We start from the raw sequence: 26,656 nt of genomic DNA on the forward strand, positions 1-26,656 counted from the left end.
CTCTTTGTTCTCTGAGCAGGTTCACTTTCAAAGATATTAAGTCTTGGAAGCAGAGAAACTCTATGATTCTTGAAAGATCTTGGCCAAGCTCAGACAGGTTCCATAAACTGAACCTATTCAAACACTACTTATGTTCTTTTCATGTCCTGCATTCTGTCCATGTGACTATAGACTGGGCAGGGCTGATCGGTTATAACGTAATCTAGAGAAGAAGTGGTGTTGCTATATCTCATGGACAGGCAAGATGCTCTCAGCAGGACCAGGCTTTCCAGTAGGCATTTCCTACATGGTCTAGTGTAAGAGAAGGCAGAGTTGTCCCTTGACAAAACAAGAAAGTGGGGGAGCATGATGTGGTGAGTCCTGCTGAACCACTACCTGCAAGGGTGATGGAAGACAGGTATAATGAGCAAAGGAGCTCGTGCCTGGTCCATTTTCCCTCTCCCAAAGTGGCTTATTTTGCTTATTGTAAGTCGGACATGCCATTGTGGGGCAAGGCTCCATAGTCATGCTTACCATCTTCATTTTGCAGAGTTCCTGTCTCAACCCAGTATGGGCCTCAGAGGCATTCTGGGAATAGGAAATGAAGATGGTAGTTGCAGCTATGGAACTTGACTACACAACTGTGTGCAACCCCTCCCCCCCATAGATGGTGACGTAAATCATTGCCATTGTTGTAGTGACCAGCACCATTGTCTGGAAGAAGGTATACAGTAAGGAATGCCAGGTCTTGTGTTTCCTGACATGTGCCCTGTGACTTACATCAAGGACTGTGCGGTTCCTTGGAATCTAAAAAAACATGTGCATGTGTATGTTTTGCAGCCGTCTCCCTGACTGTTATCTGGTTTCCAGTATTTGTTGGTAAGGGAGTATTAGTGTAACATTTTCATGCAATTTTCTCACTTGTCTTGAAAAGTTTTTCTCTCATAAGACAAACATTTGTTTCCCAAAATGAAATTGAAATGAATTTTTCTGCTTCTTAATTTGAAGATCTCCCAGCTGCTGTTTTTCCTATCTTTCTAAGTATTCCATGAGTATTTGTATAAAGGGATGTCAGCATGGAACATGTATAGGGCACTGTTATTCTTGAAGATTTAAGTATAATAGATGTTACTACTTCACCAGTACTGATTTTCACTGTCACACTGTGTGTATAATCTGAGCTACTACATACTAATTTTGTATCTGTTCTTTAATTCACCTATCAGTGATTGAAATCCTATTCCATTATTTGTGCTGTGTAAGACTGATAACATCTGAACAGGATTTGAGCCATTGGCTTTGTCTACGTAATGCAAAGATTGTCTTAAGAGCTGGAACTCACTCTTTTCCCAAGTGTAGAAGTGTGACATTTGGAAGATTCTAATATTGTCAAGTAATACATGCAATTATGTATGTTAAAGACATGAAAATATGTTTTACTCATTTAAGGAAAATAGGTTTTGGACTTAATTTGGGCTGTTTTCCCAGATCCCAATTCATCTGATAACTAGTTTATAATGTATTTTCATGTTCAATTATGAAACAGATGGAATTCTTTTTCCTTTGTTAAAATGTTGAGAAGCATGCGAGTGACATGACTTGTTTGCCCTCAGTATTTAATTGATAGTCATGGGATGCTACATTGAATTCACAAAAGTATTGGTACTGTCCCCAGAACTGCTGGATTAAAATGATGTCTTTGAAACTAGCAACATGGTCTCTTGTGTTTGGCTTCATTTTGGAAAAGTATAGCAAGCAGTGATAAAAATAGGAATTGTTAGTAAGATCATTCATTTGAATATGTTGCTCTATCATAAATTGAATGGGGAAATTGCAGCTTGCCATCTCCTGGTTATTCCACATATTGACAATATGAGTTATGCTTTCAATCTGAAAAGGAGCATTTGTTATCAACTAGCACTGTCACAAACCTGCCATCTGGCATCTGTTCTGTATGTCATTAAACTGAGAATTCAGCAAAGCCAGTGAGCATGTCCACGTCACTATGATGTGTATATAAAGTCCAGATAAGGTTTGCAGTATCTTGAGTGAGTGGATATCAGAGATTTAATTTGAAACAGCACCCTTGTGGCTGATTCCTTAAGTCAGACAGCATAATAATTGCATGCTGTCAAATCAATTCTTACTTATTTTTTATTTATTAGATTTTTATTCTGACTTATGGTGACTCTTTCCAGGGTTTTCTAGGCAGTGAATGCCGTACTAGGGGAGGGAGTTTTTTGAGACTAGAACTCCCAGTCCCATAATTTGGTTAGAACCCCCTAGCCTGGATTATGGCACTGGGGAGGTGTCAAATGGCAGGAGATACAGCAGCCTACTAACCTACATGCCATCCCTTTCTTTGCAGCCTTTGTAGAGATCTGCTCCTGCAGACACCCTTGCAAGTTGCACGGAATCTTTGCTACCTGCAAAAGTGCAGCAGGGTGCCTATCAGAGGTGTGCAGAACCGGAAGTGGCGGCAATAGGGAGAATCCCGGGCATGGAGGTGCCTCAAGACCCCACTCTGGATCCACTGACAGTGCCAGCTGCTCCGGATCCTGGCCCACTACCTGTCAAAGCGCCAGCACCACGGCTGCAGCCGCCTCCTGAGGTTTGGCTGTGGGGGGGGGTAGCGATCTGGCGACATGGCTTGTGTGCCCACAGAAAGGGCTCTGCGTGCCAGCTGTGGCACGTGTGCCATAAGTTCTCCATCTCTGGTCTAGACCCTAGGAACATCAGAAACAGTTACATACAGTGGTGCCTCGCTTAACGACGATAATCCGTTCCAGGAAAATCACCGTTAAGAGAAAACATCGTAAAGCGAAAAAAACCCATTCAAACACATTGAAACCCCTTCAATGCGTTCCAGTGGGGTCAAAACTCACCGGCCAGCGAACATCCTCCATAGGGCAGCCGTTTTCGCTGCCTGTCTTGCGAAGAATCCGTACCAGAAAACAGCGGGGAGCCATTTTGTTTATCCGGTGGCCATTTTGAAACAGCCAATCAGCTGTTTTAAAATCATCGTTTTGCGAAGAAGCGGTTAGCGAAGCAGGGAATCGATCATCGCAAAGCGAAAAAAACCCATAGGAAACATCGTTTTGCGATCACTTTTGCAATCGGAAACGATTGTTATGCGATTTCGTCGTAAAACGAAGCGCTCGTCTTGCGAGGCACCACTGTACAGTCAAAAACTCTTTACAGACCACATGCCCCACTGACTATAGCAATAGCTTATGCAACAATATCTTCACAAAAAAAGACTGAACCACTTAATCAGCATTCTATAGAACAAGCAAAGGAAAATCCAGAAGGCTATTGCACACCTTGAACCATGCATTCAGAACCTCTGTGTGTATGTATAGAATAGGAAACCGTTAATGAGTGATAAAAGTCTGCAGATGATGATGTCACCATCTTGCATGGGCATAACCTTGCACAAGAAGATTTTGGCCTATGTTTCAAGGCAGTGTTTGCTTCATTTTATTTACCCTGTTCTATCATGAAAGGGGAATTCTATTTGGGCCACTCCTATTGGTTTCTGTAGCTGATGGGAGGTGCCTGAGCTTTATTAGACTCTTAGACTGTCAAGCAAAGAGAGACAGTGGTCCCAGGATGTAAAAATGGGTATCAATACTTTATTCAAACATAAGCCCAAGGCATTTTGGCTATTGCACTTTTAGCTTTCTTCAGGGGCACTGATGTTATGCTTATGTAGAATCTGTCTTTAAGGATATTTTTGTGGACAATCTCTCACTCCTTCTTGGAGTGACAAAAATATCCTTAGAGACAGATTCTGCATAAGCACAACATCAGCGCGCCTGAAGAAGGCTAAAAGTAAAATAGCCGGAACGCGTTGGGCTTATCTTTGAAAAAAGCATTGATACCCATTTTTACATCCTGGGACCACCGTCTCTCTTTGCTTGACAGCTTTATTAGAACCGTAGACATGTGAATCTGGAAGATATCCTAAGAGTCATCAACTGTTTGCTGATGTAGAAAATCCACAGCTAAAGCATCCCTCACAGATGACGATTCAGTCTCTTTTTAAAAACCTGCAATGAAGGGGCATCTGCTCCCTTCCAAGATAGTCAGCAAGTTCTTCCTAATGTGTAGTTGTAATTTTCTTTCTTGTAATTTGAATCCATTAGTTTCGGTCCTCTCTTCTGCAGCCACAGAAAACAAGCTTGGTCCATCTACTCTCGGATAGCCTTTTATATTTCCAAGTTGCTGATTTAATTTAATTAGCTCTCTTGCTGTAACTGTTGCTTAGAATTTGGGATGCAGAGGGGGAAGAAGGCTAGACTGTTTATGACTTATGCAAATGAAGTGGTGAAAACCATTATTGGATACAGAGCAGCATTTTTTGTTCTACCTGTTAACACAGTGTGGTCCAGGCACACACTCATGGTAATTGTAGTGGTAGAAGTTGACTGAGCGGAAATGTCTGTGCTCCCTCTGTAGTTACACCTGCAAAAATGGCAGTGGCCATGGGGTTTAATTTATGATTTTTTCCCTTAATACAGCTTAGAGGTGTGCAGTTTATTCAGACATAAGGGCTCCACTCACAAGATGTAGCTCTTTAGAAGAAAGAGTGACACGCTCTGATTTCTTATTACTGCTGCCACTTGCTTTTGCTTCCTGAGAAGAGTGGAGGGGCAAAGAGGTTGGTTTTTGGTCCTCTGCATCAGGTGGTATTTAGTGCAGCAGCCTGTGCACGTATATGGAGTCTCTCTGTGTTCAAATCCTTTACATTTTTCAATTTCGCAGTCCTGACATCAACCATAGGATTTGGTAGACCCTCAGTTTCTGCTTTTTCTTTCACTAGTACTTTAACTTCCAACCACTGAAATCTGGTGCAGAATAGTGGTTTGTCCAGGGAGGTGCCTAGCAAAGTGAAGGAAAAGGATGTCTGTGAGCACATGGCTGAGGCAGAGAATGTTTCCAGTATTAGAATGGACCTCAACCCCTTTCCCTTACAAATCACTTCCTCCTAACTCTGCTCCGAGTTTGCCTTATTTTAGTAGTCAGATATAGGGAGGAGGAGGAGGAATTTACTTTTGTTGTTATTTCAGTAGAGTAGCTAAAAGTGCTTGCATGTCTACAAAAAGTTGCTCTACCATTAGAAACCCAATCTGTCTTTTGGTCCTGCATCCTATATTATCTGCATATTGAACATGGGGAAGAAGTGACAGTGAGGCTGAGAGTGTGACATGCCTCAACCTGTCTGATCAATGTGTTAGCAGATGTGAAATTCAGATTAGGGACTTTGAGCTAGTTATTGTGCTCACCAGCATAGCTTTCCTTGGAGCCTATGTATGCAAGCAAAGGGCAGAGCTAGAGTTTCTTAAATGTGGCACTTTGAACTAGATTGGGAGAATATGAAGCTTTGGAAAGGGGAAGGACAAATGCTTGATTAAGGACCAAGCTGTTAAGACCCTATTGCTGGTATCCTATTGAGCTGCTGCTGAGCAAGATGTCCCGCAGTGTAGTAAAGCAGGATTGTGGCATTTGCACAAGCGTTGCATCTGCATACCTGAAACACCTATATTCTTTGTTATCATTGCTCGTGTACTGGCGCAAGCAGCTCAGTTCTGTGTTGCTCTGATAGTGGAACTTTGATTTTCCGTTCAGCAGAAGTTGTTCAGTAGACTATTGTCCATATGACACTTCTCTGTGAAATAAAATTGTAAATATTGAAAATTAACATAACTGATATTATAAATTAGCTACTGTGTGCTCAGTTTGCTTCAACTGACTTGTAATCCAGAGAAATAACGTAGTAATTAGTATGTGAACAAATCAGAGTAGATAAAAATCAATGATTTTTTTAAAAAAATTGATTTAAATCATGATTCAAGTCAATCATGATTTAAAGCAAAAATTGATTTTTAAAATTTAAATAATTAAAAATCCATGTTTAAAATTTAAATCATGATTTAAATTGATTTGATTTAAATCAAACCCACCCTGGAACAAACCAGCTACATATCTGATAAGATATAGATAGATAATTCACAGTGTTTTCTAACTGTAGTATTCAATATACAGTGGACCCTCGATGTATGTACAGCTCGACGTGCGTACTTTTCGACGTACGGACTTATCCGGCCGCAAGATTTCCAGTCAACTTGCGGCCGGAGAATCGACCTACGGACCGGAAGGGGAAGGCGGGGAAAGCGCCAAATTCGAATTTGACACTTTCCCCGCCTCCCCCTTCCAGTGCGTAGGCCGCCGATCGTGCCTCCAGATGCCTTCCAGATGCCTTCCAGGGCTTCTCCGAAGCACGATAGGCCGCGGCGGGGACCTCCGAGAGGCCTCCCATGGCACTGGGGAAGGCCTTGCGGAGGTACCCCTCGCTGCCCATCGTGCTTCAGAGGCTTGATCAGCGATGAGGAGGACCTTTCGAGGCCTTCCCTGCTGCCATGGGAGGCCTCTCAGAGGTCCCCCGCCGACACAGGCTTCTCAGGGTGGACTGGGCCTACCGGGGGAAGCCCTCCCCGGTAGGCCCAGTGTACCAGGCTTCACGGGCAGTAGACCAGGCCTACCGGGGGAAGCCCTCCCCTGGTAGGCCCGGTCCGCCCTGGGAAGCCTGCGTCAGCGGGGGCGGGGGACCTCCGAGAGGCCTCCCATGGCAGTGGGGAAGGCCTGTGGAGGTCCCCCTCACCGCTGATCGAGTCTCTGAAGCCTGGGGAAAGCCTGGGGAGTAGACCAGGCCTACTGAAGGAATCCCTCCCCTGGTAGGCCCGGTCCACCCTGGGAAAGCCTGCATTGGGGGGTACCTCCGAGAGGCCTCTGGCAGCGGCGGAGAAGCCCGCGGAAGTCTCAGGCAGCGGCAATGGTGGCGGCAGGGGACCCCTGGAAGGCTTCAGAAATGTAACGTCTTTTCATGTGCCTTATTTTCATTTTTTTGAGTATATATGTGTGGCGGTTCTTGGGCTGGTTACGAATTAAATGGTTTTCAATACATTCCTATAGGAAATGCATATTCGACCTACGGACTTTTCGACCTACAGACACCGTTCCAATATTGTACAGATTAATTCTGTAGGTTGAGCGTCCAGTGTAATAGACAGTCTGTTAATGCTTGTCTTTTCTGGATAGTTATGAACAAGCTAACAACAAAACGCTTTCAGGATATATTTTAAATGCTTTAGTTTATGGCTGTTTAATAGTTAGTATTTTAATATTTGCTTTGCTTTTCCTTTTGTGCCCAATGTGGCAATTGGTATATAAATTGATTTAATAAAACAGAATTATATAGTTCATTTATATAAGGAAGAAGGATTAGCATTAGTACAACCAGTTTAATCACTTTAACAACATTTAGCCTAATGAGTTTAATTAGTTGATTCTGTATTTAAGAAGAGCTTGACAAACCATTTTGGACTACATCTTCCAGTGTCCTCCACCTAGCATAGACCTAGGGAATGCTTCTGAGATTTTGAGGGTTATACATCAGAAAAGTAAAATTGGCAAACTCTGTTTTGGGGAAATCAATCCTAAATTGGATGGATTCACCCTGCTATGCAGTTTGGGTGTAATTTTGGATCTGGCATTGACCATGGAACAACATGTCTCTGTTTTGTCTTCTTTCAGCATCGGCAAATTGTCCAACTGTAACTATAGCTGGATGACAGGTACCTAACAGCATTGGTCTGTGCACATTCTCAAGAATGGACTACTGTAATGTGGGGCTTCCCTTGGAGCTGCTATGGAAGCTTCAGGAGATGCAGAATGTGGTGGCCAGGCTTGATTGCTGGGGTGATAAAATCCAATCATATCACCCCAATTCCGGTCCACCTGCAGTGGTTACTGCTCTGCTTCCATGCAAGGTTCAAAGTTTTGATACTAACATATAACATTCTAAATGGTTTGGGACTTCACTGCCTGTCAGAATATCTTCCAAGTTCTGCAGCCTATCTTACTCTGTCCACTTATGCCTCACATCTGTGGATGTCAACACCAAGAGAAAGCCCATAAGACATCACCAAGGAATAGGACCTTGTTTGCAATGGCACCATCTCTTTCAAATGTCCTCCCACAGGAAATGCATCCTTCAGACCTTTAAGAAGCTCCTAAAATGGACCTTTTTAGAGCAGCATTTGGAAAGATCCTCAGTTAATGAGAGAGAGGAGGAAAGAAAAAGAAGAAAGAATAAGAATAATAATTAGAATTTCTTATTGTCAATTTACTGCTGCTTGCACTGCTGCCTAGTAATTATAGTTATTTACTGCTGCTTGCACTGCTGCCTAGTAATTATAGTTATTTATAACATTTGTTTGTAGTTGGGTGATTTTATAATATATTTGTCTACTTATACTGCTCAAAACTGCCCAGAGTAGCTGTTTTGCTAAATGAGCGGTATAAAAATCTAATAAATAAATAGCGAAGGGTAAATATATAATCTATCGACTTGCCCTTTGCTTCTGTCTACGATCAGCTTGGTGATTATGAACACTTAGAGGTTTCTAAAATCTTGAGAATATTTCTGTGTGCATGCATTCATATATTAAACCTCAAAAGTTTTGGTGAGGAATTTAGCCTCATGTCTAAAATAGTACAGGGGCCTACCTTGTAGAATATCTTTGGGAATTGATTGTCACCCTGGTTTCATCATTCTCAGAAATATAACTTTACTTTCTGTTAGACTTTAAGAATTAAAATGTGCTGAAAACTTAAATATGCTGTAAAGAAATGAATGTTCATTCAAAAGGGCCTGCCTTTTCTGTCTTACATCGGCAGCTCTCTGTGTCTTCAAGCTGTCCTCCAGAGAGTTTGCACCCCAGATCAGATTTTCAAGCCAAGTAAACAGGGTGGATTTGGTTTAAATCATGATTTAAATAAAAATGGATTTTTTTTAATTTAAACAAAAAATGGATTTCTTTAAAAAATTTAAATCAAGATCTAAATAAGTTTGATTTTAAAAAAACAACCATTGATCTTTATCAGTTCTGCCAGCAGGGCTTCTTAAGGACAATAAGGTGAACCCACCCTTTCCCTGTTCTACTGATAAGAAGTGCTAATTAGTTAGCACCTTTAACCTTGAGTCCCCAAAGAACTTCAGACATAAAAAGATTTATTTCTTAATGATTGTCACTGGAAAAAACTCACTTTCCACTGGCTGGTGAGTTTTAATTTATAGAACTAATCTACAAAATTGAATTGCTTTTTTTCTGTGGAGAAAATAGGATAGTTTGGTGAACTTTCCATTCCACATTAACAGATATTGTTGCTGTGCTCTGCAATGGATTAGCCACTCTGTGACCTGGCAGAGAGGCTTGTCATCCCGCCTCCAGCCAGGAGTGGCTAATCCATTGTGGAGCACAGCGCAATAGGGAGACATTGCTGCACCTGTGGCAGCGGGCAAACAGTGAGTGCACTGCTTGGCCCCATGGGGTCGGACCCTCGTTATTTCCACCTGCGGGGGGATATTTGTATATGTCTACAAATACAAATACCCCCATCTCTAATGGTCACTTTGATAATCCACAGTGGTAAGGAGATAGCAAGATTCTTCCTCTTTCAAACTTTGGCTTACTGTAGGAATACATACTCACAGGCACAATCAAATACTGTTTGGATATGCTATAAACCTCAGACATGTGAAAAGTAAAGCAAGTGAATCAGAAATGCAATCTATACACAGTAGTAAGATGGCTTACTGGGAGCATGTTCTTATAAAGCTCATTGGTCCTAAAAAACTAATTGCAAAGCTATTCTGATTCCATTCAGGACTGAGCCACCCCAGATACTTCATATAGTAACAGTTGTATCATTGATGGAATAATTTATTTTGTTCCATTCCCCCATCAGCTGCTGTGATGATTGCAAGTAAGCTCAGAAAAGCCTAAAGGAAGTGGTCAATCATGCACTCATCTCTGTAAATCAAAATGTTCTGTCGCTGTGGCCCTGCAAGCCCTAGTTTCACTACATTACCACTGAGAACACCGAGGATTAAGAGAAGGGCACTTCTGGAGATAAAAACATAAGCTAACTATTTTTCCTTACTACTGCGAAGCAAAACTGTTTTGTCACCAACTTTGCAAAGCAGCCTTGAGCTTTATGCCTTGAGAAGCAAGCATATTTGCATAGCTTGTGGAAATTTTTGCTCTTTTAGTATTTAGTGCCGTGTCGGTGTTAAAATTTATTAGACGGAACAGTTCTTTTTATTCAGAGTTAAAATTACACTGTTTGGAAGATAGGCTGTTAGGAAACCAGGGTTTCAAAGAGCTAGGCTATCCTTTATGGGATTAAAATAAGAGGGAAGTTCTCTGTATTTGACTGAAGAAAATGTAACATTTAAGAATACATTTAAACAAACACATGCTTGAATATGTTAAATATTTAATATATTCTTTAGAAGATTTGCTTTGACTCTAAAGTTTGCAACTTTGGATTTCTTTTACCAGATTAAGACTACAAGAATTCTGTCTGAAGACTCCAGATTCTTTCTCTTTTTTGCATGTTTGTATGTGGTTGATTAATGGCTGGAGATCTAGAATGAACAAAACTAAGCTCTCCTTCCCAAATGTTTTAGATATACTACCATTACGTCACAACTTAGTGTTAATGTGGTTAAAGAAGATAATACCAAATGTATTTCTTTAATTTGGCCTTTAACGTTCATTTTTGTTTACTTGATGCAGTTATTCTAATAGATATGAACATGAACTGTGATTTGTGCCGGTTCATTTATCAGCCTTCTCCATCAGCTGCCTACTCAAAGGACAGCGCTGCAGGAATCCCTGTCCCACCTCCTCATCTGAGTGGATGGCTGATGGAGGAGGCGGAAGACGGAAGAGAATGCTGCAAAAGCTGAGTGGATAGTTACACTAGGGAGGCAGGGAGGGAAACACACATCACCTGAGGAGTGGGTGAGCGTGCAGGAGCGGGGGAGGGCACCATGCATGCACAAAACCCATGCAAGCATGGCAATGAATTTGGCTGAGTCTCCCAACCTAGGTTCATATTCATCTCTGTTCCTGATATTATGTGAATGCCCAAATTGACAGATCCTTGTATTGTTGTTGTTGTTTAGTCGTTAAGTCGTGTCTGACTCTTCATGACCCCATGGACCAGAGCACACCAGGCCCTCCTGTCTTCCACTGCCTCCCGGAGTTTGGTCAAAGTCATGTTGGTTGCTTCGATGATACTGTCCAACCATCTCGTCCTCTGTCATCCCCTTCTCCTCCTGCCTTCACACTTTCCCAACATCAGGGTCTTTTCCAGGGAGTCTTCTCTTCTCAGGAGATGGCCAAAGTATTGGAGCCTCAGCTTCAAGATTTGTCCTTCCAGTGACCACTCAGGGTTCATTTCCTTCAGAATGGATAGGTTTGTTCTCCTTGCAGTCCAAGGGACTCTCAAGAGTCTCCTCCAGCACCACAATCCTTATATACAGCAGTGTAAGATCGGACTAACGGTCTCATGTGTTCTGAGCTCAAAAAACCACTGGACAGATTACAGTTTTAGAATATTTGGTTTAAAAAATGCCAGTGAGAATTCTTGGTGCTTGGTAATGCTGAAAGTCCACCTTGTCAGACGTGGGGAAGTTAAATTAGGGGTGGGGAAAAGTTGACTGGTGATCATACATAGTGGTGGGCAGAGCTATTTATCTCCGTCTGGTTATCTAGCACTCTGTCATTTCAGAGTTGGAGCAAAGATTTGGAAGATGGCATGTATCTGATAACTGCTTGTTTATGATTGGAGGCAGGACATGAACTGTGTAACTACTTGCATTCAGATGCTTTGGAAGTGGTGGCTCTAAACCTAAGTACTCTTTTGATCTGTTTTTCTTTTTCTTTTGGTGATGTCAGGGGATTGGTTCCAGTGCACATGTGTGACAGTTGGAAGTGTTTCATACACTCCTGCACTATCCAATTCTCCTTTTCATGTTTCTGTAGTGCTGTGAAGCCTGATCAGGCATGGAGAAGAACCTGGAATGGAATGAGGCATGGGGTGGCTGCTTCCCTGTCTCCGCATTAAGTAGCATAGGTCCATGTTGTCCATGCTGTTTCTTTTTCCATGGTGAATTGTATATTAGGGTGGATGCTGTTGAGATAGTTGAGAAATTCTTCCAGTTTTTCTTCTCCGTGACTCCAGATTGTAAAGGTGTCATCCACATATCGGAACCAGACTGTGGGTGCGAGGGGTGCCGAAGCCAGGGCAAGTTTCTCAAAATGCTCCATGTAGAAATTTGCTATGACCGGGCTGAGAGGGCTGCCCATGGCCACTCCATCTGTCTGTTCGTAGAATTCATTATCCCACTGGAAATAGCTGGTTGTAAGGCAGTGCTGGAAGAGGGCCTTGATGTCTTCTGGGAATATCTGCTGGATGAGTGTCAGGGTGTCCTTTACCGGTACTTTAGTGAACAGGGATACTACATCAAAACTGACCAGTCTATCCCCTGGGTTGAGTTTTAGGGTGCTGATCTTGCTTATGAAATGCCCTGAGTCTTTGATGTAGGATGAGGTTTCTCCAATGTGGGTCTGTAGAAGGGTTGCTAGGTGTTTGGCTAATTCATATGTTGGGGAGCCGATGGCACTTACAATGGGCCTGAGTGGGGTAGAGTCCTTGTGGATTTTGGGGAGTCCGTATAGTCTAGGTGGGAGAGCTTCTGTCTTGCAAATTCGTTGGAGGACGTTGGGGTGCAGACAGGTACCTACACAAAAACTCCAACCACCACCCACGGCAAAAAAGAGGCATAATCAAAACACTGGTAGACCGTGCAAATCGGAACTGTGAACCTCAGTTTCTCAACACTGAACTCGACCACCTGAATTGGGCCCTACAGGCAAATGGCTACTCCAAAAATGAAATCACAAGAGCCATCAAACCAAGAAAACAACACCGAACTGAAGAACAAAAACAGCCACCCACAAACAAAGTATTTCTGCCATACATCAAAGGGGTCACAGACCGCATGGGGAAACTTCTGGAAAAACACAACTTACAAACAGTATTCAAGCCCACCACAAAAATACAACAAATGTTACGGTCAGCAAAGGACAGAAGGGACCCCCTCACCACTGCAGGAGTATACCGGATACCTTGCAGTTGTGGCCAGGTATACATTGGAACCACAAAACGAAGCATCCACACCAGAATCAAAGAACATGAGAGACACTGCAGACTAAAACAACCAGAAAAATCTGCAGTAGCTGAACATGCCCTAAAACAAACTGGACATGAAATTCTATTTCAAAATACTGAAAGACTGGACAACACCAGCAATCATTACGTCAGACTGCACAGGGAAGCCATTGAAATCCACAAGCATCAACAAAACTTCAACCGGAAGGAGGAAAGTCTGAAACTCAACAAAACCTGGCTCCCAGCTCTCAAAAACACAGAGTGCAAAAGGTCAATGAACTCCACCCAGCCACAAGGTCAGGGGATTACTACACACAAAAGACCAGCTAATGACACCCATCAACCACAGGGACAGATAATCTCCCCTCCTTATCAAAACAATACAGCCACAACAAAACATACTAATTAACCATCTCCTGATAGGACAATAGCCTTCTCACAAACAAGCCTTCTCACAGCCATAAATACTCCACTCTCAAGCCTTACCCAGAGCACAGTTTGCTGTCCTCTGAAGATGCCGGCCACAGAGACTGGCGAAACGTTAGGAAGAACCACCTTCAGAACACGGCCAAGAAGCCCGAAAAACCCACAACAACCATTTGAACTTTCAGTTAACTGTTGGCCAGTGAAAAGGGTGCCTGTCTGCTTCCTCACTCCTCCCAGTGTTTAGAGAGTGGATTGGGAGACAGTCTTCAGACTGCCTGGTACTTGTACTGCCTGGACTGTATTTTCCCTGCCTTCCCTGAACCTTTCTTGACCTAAGCAAAAAAGAAACAAAATATCCCCCTCTAGTGGTCGAAGGCGGAATAGCAGCTTCCCATTAGTTTCTATGGACAGAAAAGAGCAGATACGGATCAAATGGTTTTCAATGCATTCCTATGGGAAATGCAGATTTGACCTGAGAACTTTTTGACTTGAGAACCGCCTTCCAATACGGATTAAGTTCTCAAGTCAAGATCCCACTGTAATTTAGTTTGGCTCCGACAGGCACACACAGGCATGAGGCATTGAGGTAGATTTTGTCTTCAGCAGCATCACATTTGGCAGTGAAGTATAGTTTACCCCCAGGAGGCAATGAGGCATGTGGCACTGAGGTAGAGATTGCCCCCATTGGGCACTGAGGTATTTGGCAGTAACGTAGAGTTTGCCCCCATTGGGCACTGAAGCGTTTAGCAGTGAAATAAGAGTTTGGCCACAGCGGGCACCGAGGCATTTGGCAGTAAAGTAGAGTTTGTCTTCAATAGCATCACAGTCATTTTGACCATGTGGCCATGGTTGACCTCCCCTTCTGATGTCCAGTGGGGACAGGAACTCATCGGCAATGTTCCTCCCTGTCGCCTGAGCTTCCGTGTGCTGTGCCTGCAGCAGAATGGACCTGTAGCCTGGGGGCAGGACGAGGGCCTCCCCCTGCGCCCCTGTTGCCGATGCCCTGCCACTCCTCAGGTGCTCTGGTGTCACCAATGTGCTGTGAGTGACAGGTAGCCATGCTGACCTCCACTCCACAGGTCCATCGTGACATGCACCTTATGGCCCTATGGCCATGAAAGATGGTCACTGACCACCTCCCTCGCAGAGTCATAGAGCGAGGGCAGCACTCTAGAACTTTGGGTTCTCCATGAGGGGGGTCACACCAGGCGGCAAAAAAATGCAGCAACTAGCGGAAGGCCGGGGCTTCCAAGGTGGATGGTGGAAGTCTGAGCAGGGCAGTTGTCTTGGTGACGAGTCGAGTGGCTGCCTCCTGGGCCTTGCCCTTCTGCCTGCCAGCTGTGGGTTGACTGCCATGAAATGATCCCACAGGGCCTTTCTGCCCAGTTTTGCAAAACGACAACCCACTGCCTGCCTCTGACTGCTGCTGGCCTGGGAGGAACTCTGCGTTGCAGTGGTGCTGCTGGTCTGGGAGGAGGGAAGAGATGACTCTGGGAAGAGGGGTGGGGGGGATGTGAAACCTGCCCTGCCGTTACTGGTTCCAACTTGGATTGGAGATCTTTGGGAACCAGTATCTCCTCAGATTCCTCTAGAAAGAGGAGCAGCAGTTCTTTGGGCACCTCTGGAAGCTTTGCTTCCACGCCTGCCTGCAAGGCCACCAGAGGAGGAACAGTGGCGGTGGTGCCAGCCTATGCAGCTTCACAGGCTTCTTTCCCTTCGATTCCCTGTGGTGGAGACTTCCCTTCATTTTCAAATGCCCTTATACCTTCCTGCCAAGCCAACTAAACAAAAAAAAAGGGAAGGGGAAGGAAAACTTAAGAGGAAAAATTAATAATAATAGATTAGAGAAGGTCAGAGAGTGTGTAAATTTTATTTTTTAAATGAGGGTGGGGAGTAGACAAATCGTTTAACTAAAATGTGACCTGCCTAAACAAAGCCCCCCCCCCAATCTAATGAAATAAGAATGAATTTATTGAAGGTGCTTTAGAAGCACTCCGAATACACTCTCAACCACTCAGGAATTAAATTGGGGAAAGGGATTCCAGACAGTCACACACCAAATTCCCCCCACCTGCTGTGCCTGAACACAAGCTTCCGAAAAAGAAGTAGCCTAAGCTAACTGAAATCTGCTAAAGAAATCCCTCCCCAAATTCCCAGTAAAGTTGTACTAATGAAATAAATGAAATGAAATAAATAAGAAAAAGAAGTGTTTGCTTTGCTGCCACAGAAGTGAAAGCACAGCCACAAGAATGGCACAGGCACCAGCAACTGCTCTCACTCTCGAGAGAATCAGAATAGAAGTGGGAAATGGCTGCAGTAAAAGGTACACCTCACAGCCCTATCAGCAGTGCTATTGGCTGCTTAACATGCCAATCCAGGATCTCCTGATTGGCCAGAGCTTCTGATTGGCACCAACAAGCTCAGAGATGGCATAGAGAGGCTCAAAAAAGGGTAATGAATATAGATAAATATTGACAAATCGACAGATATAAAACTGAGAAAATATTTGTCAAATCATATTTGTTAGGACTTCAAATTTGATGAATATGAATCGATGAATATATGACAAATTGGCTATATTCATAAAAAATAGCGATTCATTTTTATATTTGTCCCCATTTCTAGTTATTATTAATTTATTGCATTAGTTACATTTATCTTGCTGTACACCCATCCTTTGCCCCATCTTTTCAATAATCCTGTGAGGTGGGTCAGACTGACATGGAGTCATCTAGTGGCTCAGTAGAGTTCCATGGTTCAGTGGAGACTAGACTCCATCAAGGATTTCTGAAGTCCTAGTCCAGCACTCCAAGCACTGTACAATACTGGTTCCCATGCTGTTACTACTTGCTGCAGTTAAAGCGTAATGAAACACCGTAAGGGCTGTGTTTTTGAATTCTGCCATTTAGCTTTCAATCTCAAAACTCTTTAACAGTGACTTGTCCTTCCTGGGTTCAGTAAAAGGCTGGTAGTTATTAGAATACAGTGGTGCCCCGCATAGCGACGTTAATCCGTTCCAGGATTAACGTCGCTATCTGGATTCGTCGCTGTGCGGGGGGGGAACCCCATAGGAACGCATTAAACTCCGTTTAATGCGTTCCTATGGGGGAAAAACTCACCAGTAAGTGAAGATTCCCCCATCCGGCTGCCATTTTCGCTGCCCAGTAAGTGAGGGCAGGGCACGAAAACGCTGCGGGCAGCCATTTTGCTGATCCGGCGGCCATTTTGGAACCGCCAATCAGCTGTTTTCTAAACATCGCAATGCGAAGATCAGTAAGCGAAATACTTACCGATCATCACAATGCGATGTTTAGCCTATCTAAACATCGCAATGTGATCGCATTAGCGACTACAAAAAACGCATCGCTGTGCGGATTCGTCGTTAAACGGTGCACTCATTATGCAAGGCACCACTGTATAGTGTAGCATTTCCTAATCACAAAACACAGTGAAATACTTATGGCTTCTGGATTTTCCACCTTTTCGCTGAAAAGATAGTTGGAAGAATGTAGTCCTATTCTATAGGAGTTGGGAGAACAAAAAGAAAGCTATATCTAGGTAGGTAAGTAGAGTGGGGGTTGGGAGGCATTTCCTTAACTGCCTCTTGAAAGAAGACAATATGAGAAAGAATGCGTCATCATTGCCCATATTTAGAAAGACTCAGTAGTGTGTTACAGAGGTTTAGGCATTTCCTTCAGAATAGGAACCAGCTTAAATGAATTTGGTATACATACTGGAGATAAAAGTGAAGAAGGTTAAATTTAAGAGGCACAGCAGCTGTACTTTCTACTAATTGAAGAAGAAATCCCTGGTATTTAAGCTCCTTTCTGGTAGACATACTAGTGGTGTGTATGTGGTGACGTGGTTGTCTGAGGATTATTTTGAAACTGACAGGACTATAGAGCTATGTCCTCACATATGGAGGAAAATAAAATATGCCGTGATTTTCATGGCTTTTGTTTGAAAATTGGCATGTTTGTGTATCAGACTAAGTGGTTCCATGTAGTTAGTTGCATGGAACGCAGTTCACCACAAACAAGCTGTTTGAGTGTAAATATAATTCATGATGTTCGTGTGTGTAAACTACATGCATCAGGTCCTGAAACTTTGAGGTCCTAACATTTCTGATGTTGCTGGAAATTTCATTTACCAGCTGAATGCTGTCTGAAGGAAGAGACTTCAATTGAATATCACCCAAGTTCACTTGAACCTATCCTATATGTGTTTATTCATTACTGTGCATCCATCCCTCGTTAAATTAGCAACCTAATAAATAATAAACTTAAAACTACAGAGCTGGAAGATAGGATCATTGAGCCCAGCCCCTATTAAGGAGGCACTTAGAGAATCAAACTCACACTGGCTCCACAGCCAGATACCTAAACGACTGAGTTATCCAGCAGTACATTTTAGGCACAATGTTATGCATATCTACTGGGGAAGAAGTATAGCTGTATTCATGGGGCTGATTGCCACAATTCTAGACCAAACCAATGTAACAGGCTTTCAAAACATATATTTTTTCCACGTAACGAAAGAGAACCCAACAGGTGTCCGCAGGCTGGGCTGAACCAATTCACTTTAAAAGTTGCATGTACATAACTGTGCAAGCTGATTCAAATTGCTGCATTCAGACTGCTGACTGGGGATGGTTATAGGGAACTCATAACTCTCCTATTGCAACAACTTCACTGGCTGCCAGTCTGTTTCCAGGCTTCAAATGCTGGTTCTTCTTCGTGGTCTCGGTGAATGCACACAGATGAGTTAGACTGCACCTGGCTGCGCAGGACTCCTCGGAGTGTTCTAGAGCTTAAAGACATGTAATTAGTAGAACGTTCCCCCGTGGTGCGCATGCTCTGCCCATCCGTAATACCTCAGTTCCTTTTAGCCACCGCTGAAATTGGACTCCTTTAGCGCCTACTAGAGCGAAATTCTTATACCTTATGGTTTTTGGATCTTTTGGACCCATAAATGTTTATGACTTCTGGATTACGGACTTAATCTGCTTCTTTTGTTTCGGACGTTTCTCTGTGAGGGATCCTTTTGTTCTGATTTCCCTCCATTCCCCCCTTTTTTTTCTTCCTGTTCCCGCCATTTTTATGGCCTCTCCGGGCCTGTTTAAGTGCTGTACATCATGTGCCAATAAGATCCCCTTCACGAACGGCCACAACCACTGCTTATTTCGTCTGGGGGAATGGCACCAGACTCATTCATGCCTGGAGTGTAAAAGATTAACCAAGCCTGCTCTCCAGCTCCACTTGCCGCCACTTCGGGCGTATCTTTGGGAAAAATCCCTGAGACCCTTGAGTCCCTCATCCATGGAACCTATTGTAACTCCTCTTCCTTGACCCGAGCCCGGTTATGACTTATAACACCATATACTGTACAGCATGGGTCCAGGATGTCTGAAGGATTGTTATCTTCCAGTGTGGGCTGGCCTGAGTTTTAGGGTCAGCAGAGGCCCTTCTCTTAGTTCCATCGCCTTCACTGGCTTGTTTGGTGAGGATACAAGAGAGGGCCTCTTCAAGTGGCTGCTCCCAGCCTGTAGCATGTCTTCCCTAGAAAGGCTAGATTGACACCCTCTTTAGTATTCTTCAGGCCGCAGGTAAAGACACTCCCCTCCCCCTTTTTAAGGCAAGCTTTTAACAGCCGAACACAATCAAGTTTTATTGCAGGTTGCTGTCCATTTTGTTTCTTGTGCAAATCTCTATTTTTCTGAGTGTTTTTATGCATCATCAGTTAGACTTACATTCAAACAACTTGTCTGTGGTGAGTTGCATTCCATGAAGCTAACTACATTAAACCCACTTGGCTTCAAATCTGCCTTTCCTCCCACGAAAAACAATTAGGTTGTCACAAAAAAACATGCCAATTTTAAACAGAGAAACAGTTTTCATTAGCAGCATGTCATCGTTAATTTTTTTAAAAAATGTTATAACTTGTTAAGTTTTAATTGTGCTTGTTTTTAACTGTTTGTGAGCCACATTGGATTGTGGTGCTGATAGAAAAGCAAGCAAATAGCTGTTATAGGCCTGTGTCCATAGCAAATTTGAGAAAGTAGGATTTTGCGTTGGCATGTCATAGTATGCTGGCTAATGTTTATATTACACAACTTTGTATTGCTCCTGATTTTCTTGAAAAGGCAACAGGAGGTAAGGAATGTTTTGGTCAATGTGGTCCCTGTGGCTCACCACATGCTAAACAATGTGCTGCCACCCAAAGCATCAACCTTTTGCCACATTTTCCTAACTTGGGGCCAAATCCCACATGAAGGGATGTACTCTGTTCTTTGTTTATTTTGTTGGCCTTCAATGTGGGCTGTCTTTTTTCCGCCTTCTCTCCACCCCACCATTGCTGCCAGTCCAGAAGAACTTGTTAAACCCTTTTTAACAATTGTAACCCATGGTTTGCCAAGGAACATAGATTCTGTTTTGTAGTAAGGCAAAATAGAAACTGATCAGCATGTGGTGTGTTTAGTATGATTAGGGCCTTGGATTAAGGGCCTTTGGACATAATGGTAAATCAAGACTCTGTAGGAACCATGATTTACCATGGACAAATCAGCGTGCAGGCTCCCACATTCCAATTGCTTCTGCTTTCAGCAAGAGTGGCAAAATATTGTAAGCATCACTGTAGGATGTCAAGATTCATGCATAGCCAGCTCTTTTCTTATTTCTGCCCTAACAAGCCAGAAAAAGGGCAGAGAGGCCAGAGGGCTTAGTATGCCTATGTTCAGACTTTATGAAAAACAAACAAAAGAGAAAAGCAACACACTAATGACTTGTAGTTTCTTTATATGCATCTTCTGTCAACAGAAGTGAACAGACAACAAGCCAGTGCACTGGCTTTTTTCCAACAAATTGAAATTCATCTAAATTTTTACTTGTTATAAAATGTGATTATGACTCGGTGTACAATAATTTGTGAATTTATTGTTTTCTGGATACTACAGTGCTACAGTGTATTTCATTATATACAAATGTTGCATTTTTTATATTTACATAGACGTCAAAACAACTTGTAAAATTATTGTGACAACATTAATATGTTCAGCTGATCACTGCCAATATTTCTCACATTCTAAGACTGTGCGTTTAAGGGAAACACTTTTTAAACTAATTCTACATTCAGAACACCTTCATGGGATTATTTCAGCTTTTAATGGCTTTTTTGTAGCTTCTAACTACAATTTTCATTCAAGAAAATTCATTTTCCCCCAATTTCTTAAAGAATGCCAGTGTTTATATTTAAGGTGACACATCCTGTCATTATCTGCTTCTTCAGTCTTCAAAGGGAGACTTAAATACATTCTGACAGGTTATTGTGTGTTTGTTCTTAACAAACTCATAGCTCATTTTCAGTTGTATGGTAGAAAACCTGGCTGTTATTAGCTAATGCAAGTTTTGTTTTGTTCTTGTTTTTTTTTTTTAATTACTCTTTGGAAGAAGTAATAGATTTCATAATATAATCCTTAAGAAAAAAGCTGTTTCATGTCCAGTTGTCTGTTTGCTGGCCAGTTGTAAACTACTGTGATAATTTTGGTGTCATACTCCTAAAACCTTTTGTTTTCCAGTGCACCTCTATTTCACGATACCTAGTAACAACAGGATGATGCATGTTTTGGTCTGTCGGATTCTGGAATAGCAAACACTTAGTCCCATACTGATTATGTATTTAAATAAATGATGAGTGTGATATAAAAAATTGCCGTGCCACATGAGACTCTGAAGGGAGCCTTGTGGAGCAATGTTAGGCTGCAGTCAGGACTATGCTTAGGACTTGAGTTTGATCCTGATGGGTTCAGCTATCTGACTCAGAGTTCACTCAGCCTTCCATCCTTCCAAGGTCAGTAAATTGCATACCCAGCTTGCTGGAGGGAGGGGGCAGTGTGTAGCCTGCATAATTAAATTGCCAACTGCCCTAATAATTTTTAAACGTTATGGGGTGGTATATTTCGCTTTTGATTTTTGTTTTGAAAGACCACTTGGTTGTTTTGTTTTTTAGGATTCAAGTAAACTGAAGGTCCTTTGCAAGGAAGCTTGTTAAAAAGTTTATTGGCTTTGCTCATCATTGTTACTGTTCTGTTAAAGTTACAGTATGTGAACTACTGGCTGACCTTGCAAATATGTATTGATTATTTTTGTCAGAGTATTGGTATGTCTCCTCTTCTGCACCCCCATATGCATTTTTTTTCCTGCCACTCACTTCTAATGTTCCCCTTTAACAGTGAGGTGATGGCCACTTTGAGAGGACCAATTGTAACACCACTCCAAAGAGAGATTCCTTGGATCCAGCAAATTATAATCAACCATCAGCCACTTCCAAAAGTCCCCTTTTCGGTACATTTTTGGAGTGAAGAGTTTGGCTAACTTCGAACACTGCTGAATGAAACTGATTATATAGATCTGTTTCAGCCTGGATTCTGGTCCAGACCTGGAAATGAAACTGCTCTGGTCATCTTAATTAATGACCTGGAGAGAGAGAGAGAGAGAGAGAGAGAGAGAGAGAGAAAGAGATGGTGAAATTCAGTCTTACTGAATTCCACAAAGATAGTAAATTCAGTACTATTAACCATGCTTGGTTAGGTAGGCTCTCTGGGATAACAAATGGATATATTGTTCTCCTGTTTTTTGTTGTTGTTTTGTAAACTCCTTTAAATTCCTTTTTAAGAAGATGATAACGAGGAACGACTTTAACCCTTTAGTATACACATTATTGCTCTGTTTGAAATCCATTCTGTCTGCAAGTGCACCATTTAAATGAAGCCTCCAAATGTCAGCAGAAAGTAAGGAGTGGGACATCAGCAAATCCTGATGACACCTAGCTCTCACTGTCCATTTCAATCAAATAAGTTGAACCAGGAGAGAAGAGTAAGGCGATAGCTTTGTTAGACCAAAAATCACATGTGTAAGCTAGTTTTCAATTCTGCATGAGTGATCATTAGGATGGACATTGCTGAAATCGGGGTGGTGCAAAAGAAACAAAAGTTCCAAAATCCATGACTAGGTAGGTGGATGAGATATTCTTGTTTAAAACAGATTCCAAAAGTGGAGCAGTTCAGAGGTGGCAGGTTTCAGATTTCATCTCTGGCAGTGTGGATTAGAATGTCATTCTCAATCTGATTAGAAAGGGTTGCCACTCACTCAGCACCTCCCCCATAGCCCTGAATCAAAACACATGGTTCCTTTTTGGCTAGGAATAAAGGTACACAATGTGACAAATCCTGTAGCAACGACTTTGGGATAAGACTTTGGGATAAAATTTAGTCGACTCTACACACAAAGTAAGCAGGTATCCACATTAGAAGTGTTATCTAGCAGCTGAATGAAAATGTTGCCCCCAGTATAGGATAACGAAAAAGAATAAATGTTTTGTGGTCTTTGTGCACAGTTGAAAACAAGGGTGAGTGATATGTTTGTTATTTTATTATATAGTTGTGATTTTTTTGTGTGGTCTAAGAAAGATATCACCCACTTTTGACTGAATTGCATACAGGGACCACACAGTTCTATTTTAATTTTTTGTTGAAACAAAAGAATGCTGACCCACTGTTTGGAATCAGTTATGCAGGGTCAAAAGACCAAGCAGTCGTAAGATCGAATCCACGCGACGGAGTGAGCTCCTGTTGCTTGTCCCAGCTCCCGCCAACCTAGCGGTTTGAAAGCATGTAAATGCAAGTAGATAAATAGGGACCACCATGGTGGGAAGGTAACAGCGTTCCGTGACTAAGTCGCACTGGCCATGTAACCATGGAAGATTGTCTTCAGACAAACGCTGGTTCTATGGCTTGGAAATGGGGATGAGCACCGCCCCCTAGAGTCAAACACGACTGGACAAATATTATCAAGGGGAACCTTTACCTTTACCTTTTTATGGACAGGATAAGGATGATTCAGTTGAAATGCAATTGCAAAAATTGGGAGATGCTGCTGATGTCTGCTCAGTTGCTCAGAGAGCTCTGGTAGACCTTGCATGTGGCTCCATTAAGTGCAGATTTTTTTAACAGCACCAGGGAAGGAGAAGAGTATCCTAGCTTCTTTTGCTCTTCTAGTGAGTACCTTATCTCTATGGGATTTCAACTGTATGTGGACAGTTCGTGAGTGTGAGTAAACTGCGTTGGAATCAAATTTAATTGTGCTTCAGAGTTGCCCAGGGTTGCCAGTTGCCAGCTTTCACTCTCCCCAGACCTCGGTGGGATGGACCATAACATGCCTCATGCCCCCAGCCAGTAGCCCCCTGAGGTATCTGGAGCTATTCCATGCTATTTTCTCTCTATTTCTGTGGGGCTGGGAGCCACATATTGACCAACTGTATGTGACTTAACATGAGTCACGACTGACTTGTTCGATTGAGTTCAATGGCTCAAAGCATAACAATAAGTGTCTGGACTGAACCTGTTTCCAAACCTGGGACCTCAGAAATTTGCCAAAAGGTAGTTATGGCAAAATTTGTGTCAAAGGTCCAATTCCAAGTCTGTCTGTTTATTTAAAGATGTACCTTTGAAAGGGGGTAAAAAATCTCTTGAGCTGGTGTTTTTAATATAGTGCTGAAGTTTTTCTAATATCTGAGGGTCCCCTGGAGTTCCTTCTTAAGTTCATCCAGAATATTATAAGAAGATTTTTTAGATGATCTGATTTGAGAATCTTGTTTGCTACTGTTTTTTTTTTAAAGTATACATTAAAATATACTGTAGTTCGGATAAGTTTATGAAACAGTCCATTATTTGTCATGTATTCTCTCTGTGTCCCCTCTCCTCTCTTTTTATCTCATTTCTGCTTTTGTATTTTTTAAAAATCACAAATTGATATTATAGCCTCTTAAAATTGTCTCCACACACAAGGATTAAAATGCTCTGCTCTTGACATACCTATAATGAAGAGTTCCCTTCAGAAGGGAAAAGAGATCTGTTTTTGCAAGTGGATTCTTCCTGCCTACAATGCATTTTGTCTACTTTGAAAGAACATGCAGCTTTCCTTTGCTGTCTTCTCTTTGGCATGCCTCCTTCTCCCATCTCATCAGATGCTGATCTCTCTCTCTCTCTGTGTGTGTGTGTGTGTGTGTGTGTGTGTGTGTGTGTGTGTGTGTGTGTGTGCGCACGCACGCACACACACACACGCTCTTCCTATATGAACATTAAAAATAGATTGCTGTTTCTTTAAGGCAACAATTTAAACAGGGAGGGGTGAGAGTGATGTTTTGACTGCTGGCATTTGTGGCCTCTTGGCAGTGTTTCATATTCATTTGCTTGCGTAAGAGGTGGACTGTCTTTACTGTAGCTACTGTTGCCATGGAGAGATAGCGGGGGAGGATTCCTAGGATCCCTAAGCCTGTGAGAGATTACGTCTTAGAATTGCTTTCTGAATATAGCATGAAGTGGCAGGGCAATTCAGGTGTATTATGGCACTGATAATGGGGAATGACCTGTCAGCTGTCGGGTAATGTGATCGTTAAAAGGCTCTCTAATTATAATAGACTCCAGGAAAAGGAATAAAGCAGTGAATATGAGTGTGTTAGGAGGAAGATTATGTATTATTTGGATTAGATCCTTCAAGCAATGTCGCTTCCCCTTTCTTTGCTAAGGGAGAAGTTTACAATATTATGGGGGACATAATGGAAAGGATAATTTACATGTGATATCTATACTTAGCAGCTCCTACAGATCTGGCTCTCATATGATCAAATTTTTAATATGCAGATTTGATTATGACAGTTCAATATTTTTCCTTCTGGTAAAAGGCTGTTTTAGGAATTGCCTGTAGTGAAAGTACTATGCAGGAATATAGCTTTTTAGTGGGGGATTTTTAGTGGGTGGGGAGTGTTTGGAGTTTTTTTTTATGTGTGTGCATGTGGTTCTGGTTTCTGGGTGTCTGTAGTGAATTTCATTGTATGTGTATACTACGTATATACTTACAATGACAAAAAATGTATTTGATTTGATTGATTGATTTACACATAACCAGAAATCAAGCTGTGTTTATATTGTGACTGTTAGTAAACATTATCTTGGTTCAGTAAGGGTTGTGCCAGCCCAAGAGGTTAGTCATTGAGAGATTTTTAGCATGAATGGAAGAAGTGACAGAAGAAGGCTTTGTCTGCTTTGGTAAGTTCTTCTGCCCCCCCTCCCCTCCTTCAGTCATTTATTCCAGCATACTCACTGAGTAGCGGAACAAAAATAGCTGTTGCTAATCGGGTCTTTTTTAATGCTCTTGGATCTTCCATTGTGAATAATGTCCTTTTCTTTTAAATCTTCATCAGTCTTGAGACCTAATGCTTTCCTTGTAACCGTTTTGTTCCATGGCAGCCTATAATAGTACACCCTGATATTTGTCTAACTTTGCTTGGGAGAATTTTGAAATTGTTTTGGCTTCAAACAAACTTCACTGGTTCTTCGTTATGCGGAGCTGGACTGTATTCTGGTAATGGCATGGGGACCATATACCAAATATTTTTTTTAAAAAAATCTGCAATAGATGACAAAAGATAGGGAATGAGAGAGGTCGTGTGAGACAGAAACAAGCTTGCATTATACCTACAGAGCATTTTACTGCCCATTAGTTATACCCTTGCTGTTCTTGTTGGCAGCTCTTGATTGACTGACATTCTTTCCAGGGCAGTTGAAACTGCAGGCGAGGCTTTGAAAAGATGGCAATTGTACAAAATTCTCCTCCCTGTGCTACAAATCTTGAGAGGCAATATATGCACCGTGATTGTAAATTTGTACAGTGTATGGTAAAGATTATTTTACCATTATGTAAACACTCATTACTAGGATTTGATTGTATTAGAATTGCTCTGTAAAACAGTTATCATGCTCCTTGTTGAGGAAATCTCCTCCTGCTCCACATGAAATGAACCATTTCAATTTGCGCAGTGTCTGCTTAATATGTACGGTGAGAGTAACAGGCATTGACTTGTGAAACACACTCGCTAAAAATAGGTACTTTTTATGGTTAGAGATAAGAGTTGATGAGTAAAATTTAACAACTAACAATGAAGAATGAAAAAAAAAAGCTTCAAAGTGGTTTACTTTTCTCCATGGCACTCTAGCTATAGCGCTTTAAATGTGTGGGTTTTTTTAAAGATGAAATAAATGTTCACAAAAATGTGTGAATGTAAGCCAGATGGTGGCTCACAGGCTCTGACTTAACTGCACTAGTGTTAT

At 42.1% G+C, this 26,656-nt stretch overlaps 1 protein-coding gene across 11 annotated transcripts in view; it reads left to right on the forward strand.

The window, feature by feature from the left end:
- Positions 1 to 26,656, forward strand: part of HIVEP1 (HIVEP zinc finger 1) — a 104,249-nt gene that overhangs the window by 25,818 nt on the left and 51,775 nt on the right. Inside the window, exon 1 of one of the 11 annotated variants that reach the window (XM_020815968.3) lies at positions 14,631 to 25,594. The exons of 9 other annotated variants lie outside the window; for them this stretch is intronic. In XM_020815968.3, the coding sequence (XP_020671627.3) occupies positions 25,558 to 25,594 (37 nt within the window). In that variant the 5' untranslated portion in view covers positions 14,631 to 25,557. Of the gene's footprint in view, positions 1 to 14,630; positions 25,595 to 26,656 lie in introns of those variants that run through there. One more of the 11 variants, XM_020815969.3, reaches the window with a different exon arrangement.

The sequence above is a fragment of the Pogona vitticeps genome, chromosome 4 (genome assembly GCF_051106095.1).
Source record: "Pogona vitticeps strain Pit_001003342236 chromosome 4, PviZW2.1, whole genome shotgun sequence".
Classification (NCBI taxonomy): Eukaryota; Metazoa; Chordata; class Lepidosauria; order Squamata; family Agamidae; genus Pogona; species Pogona vitticeps.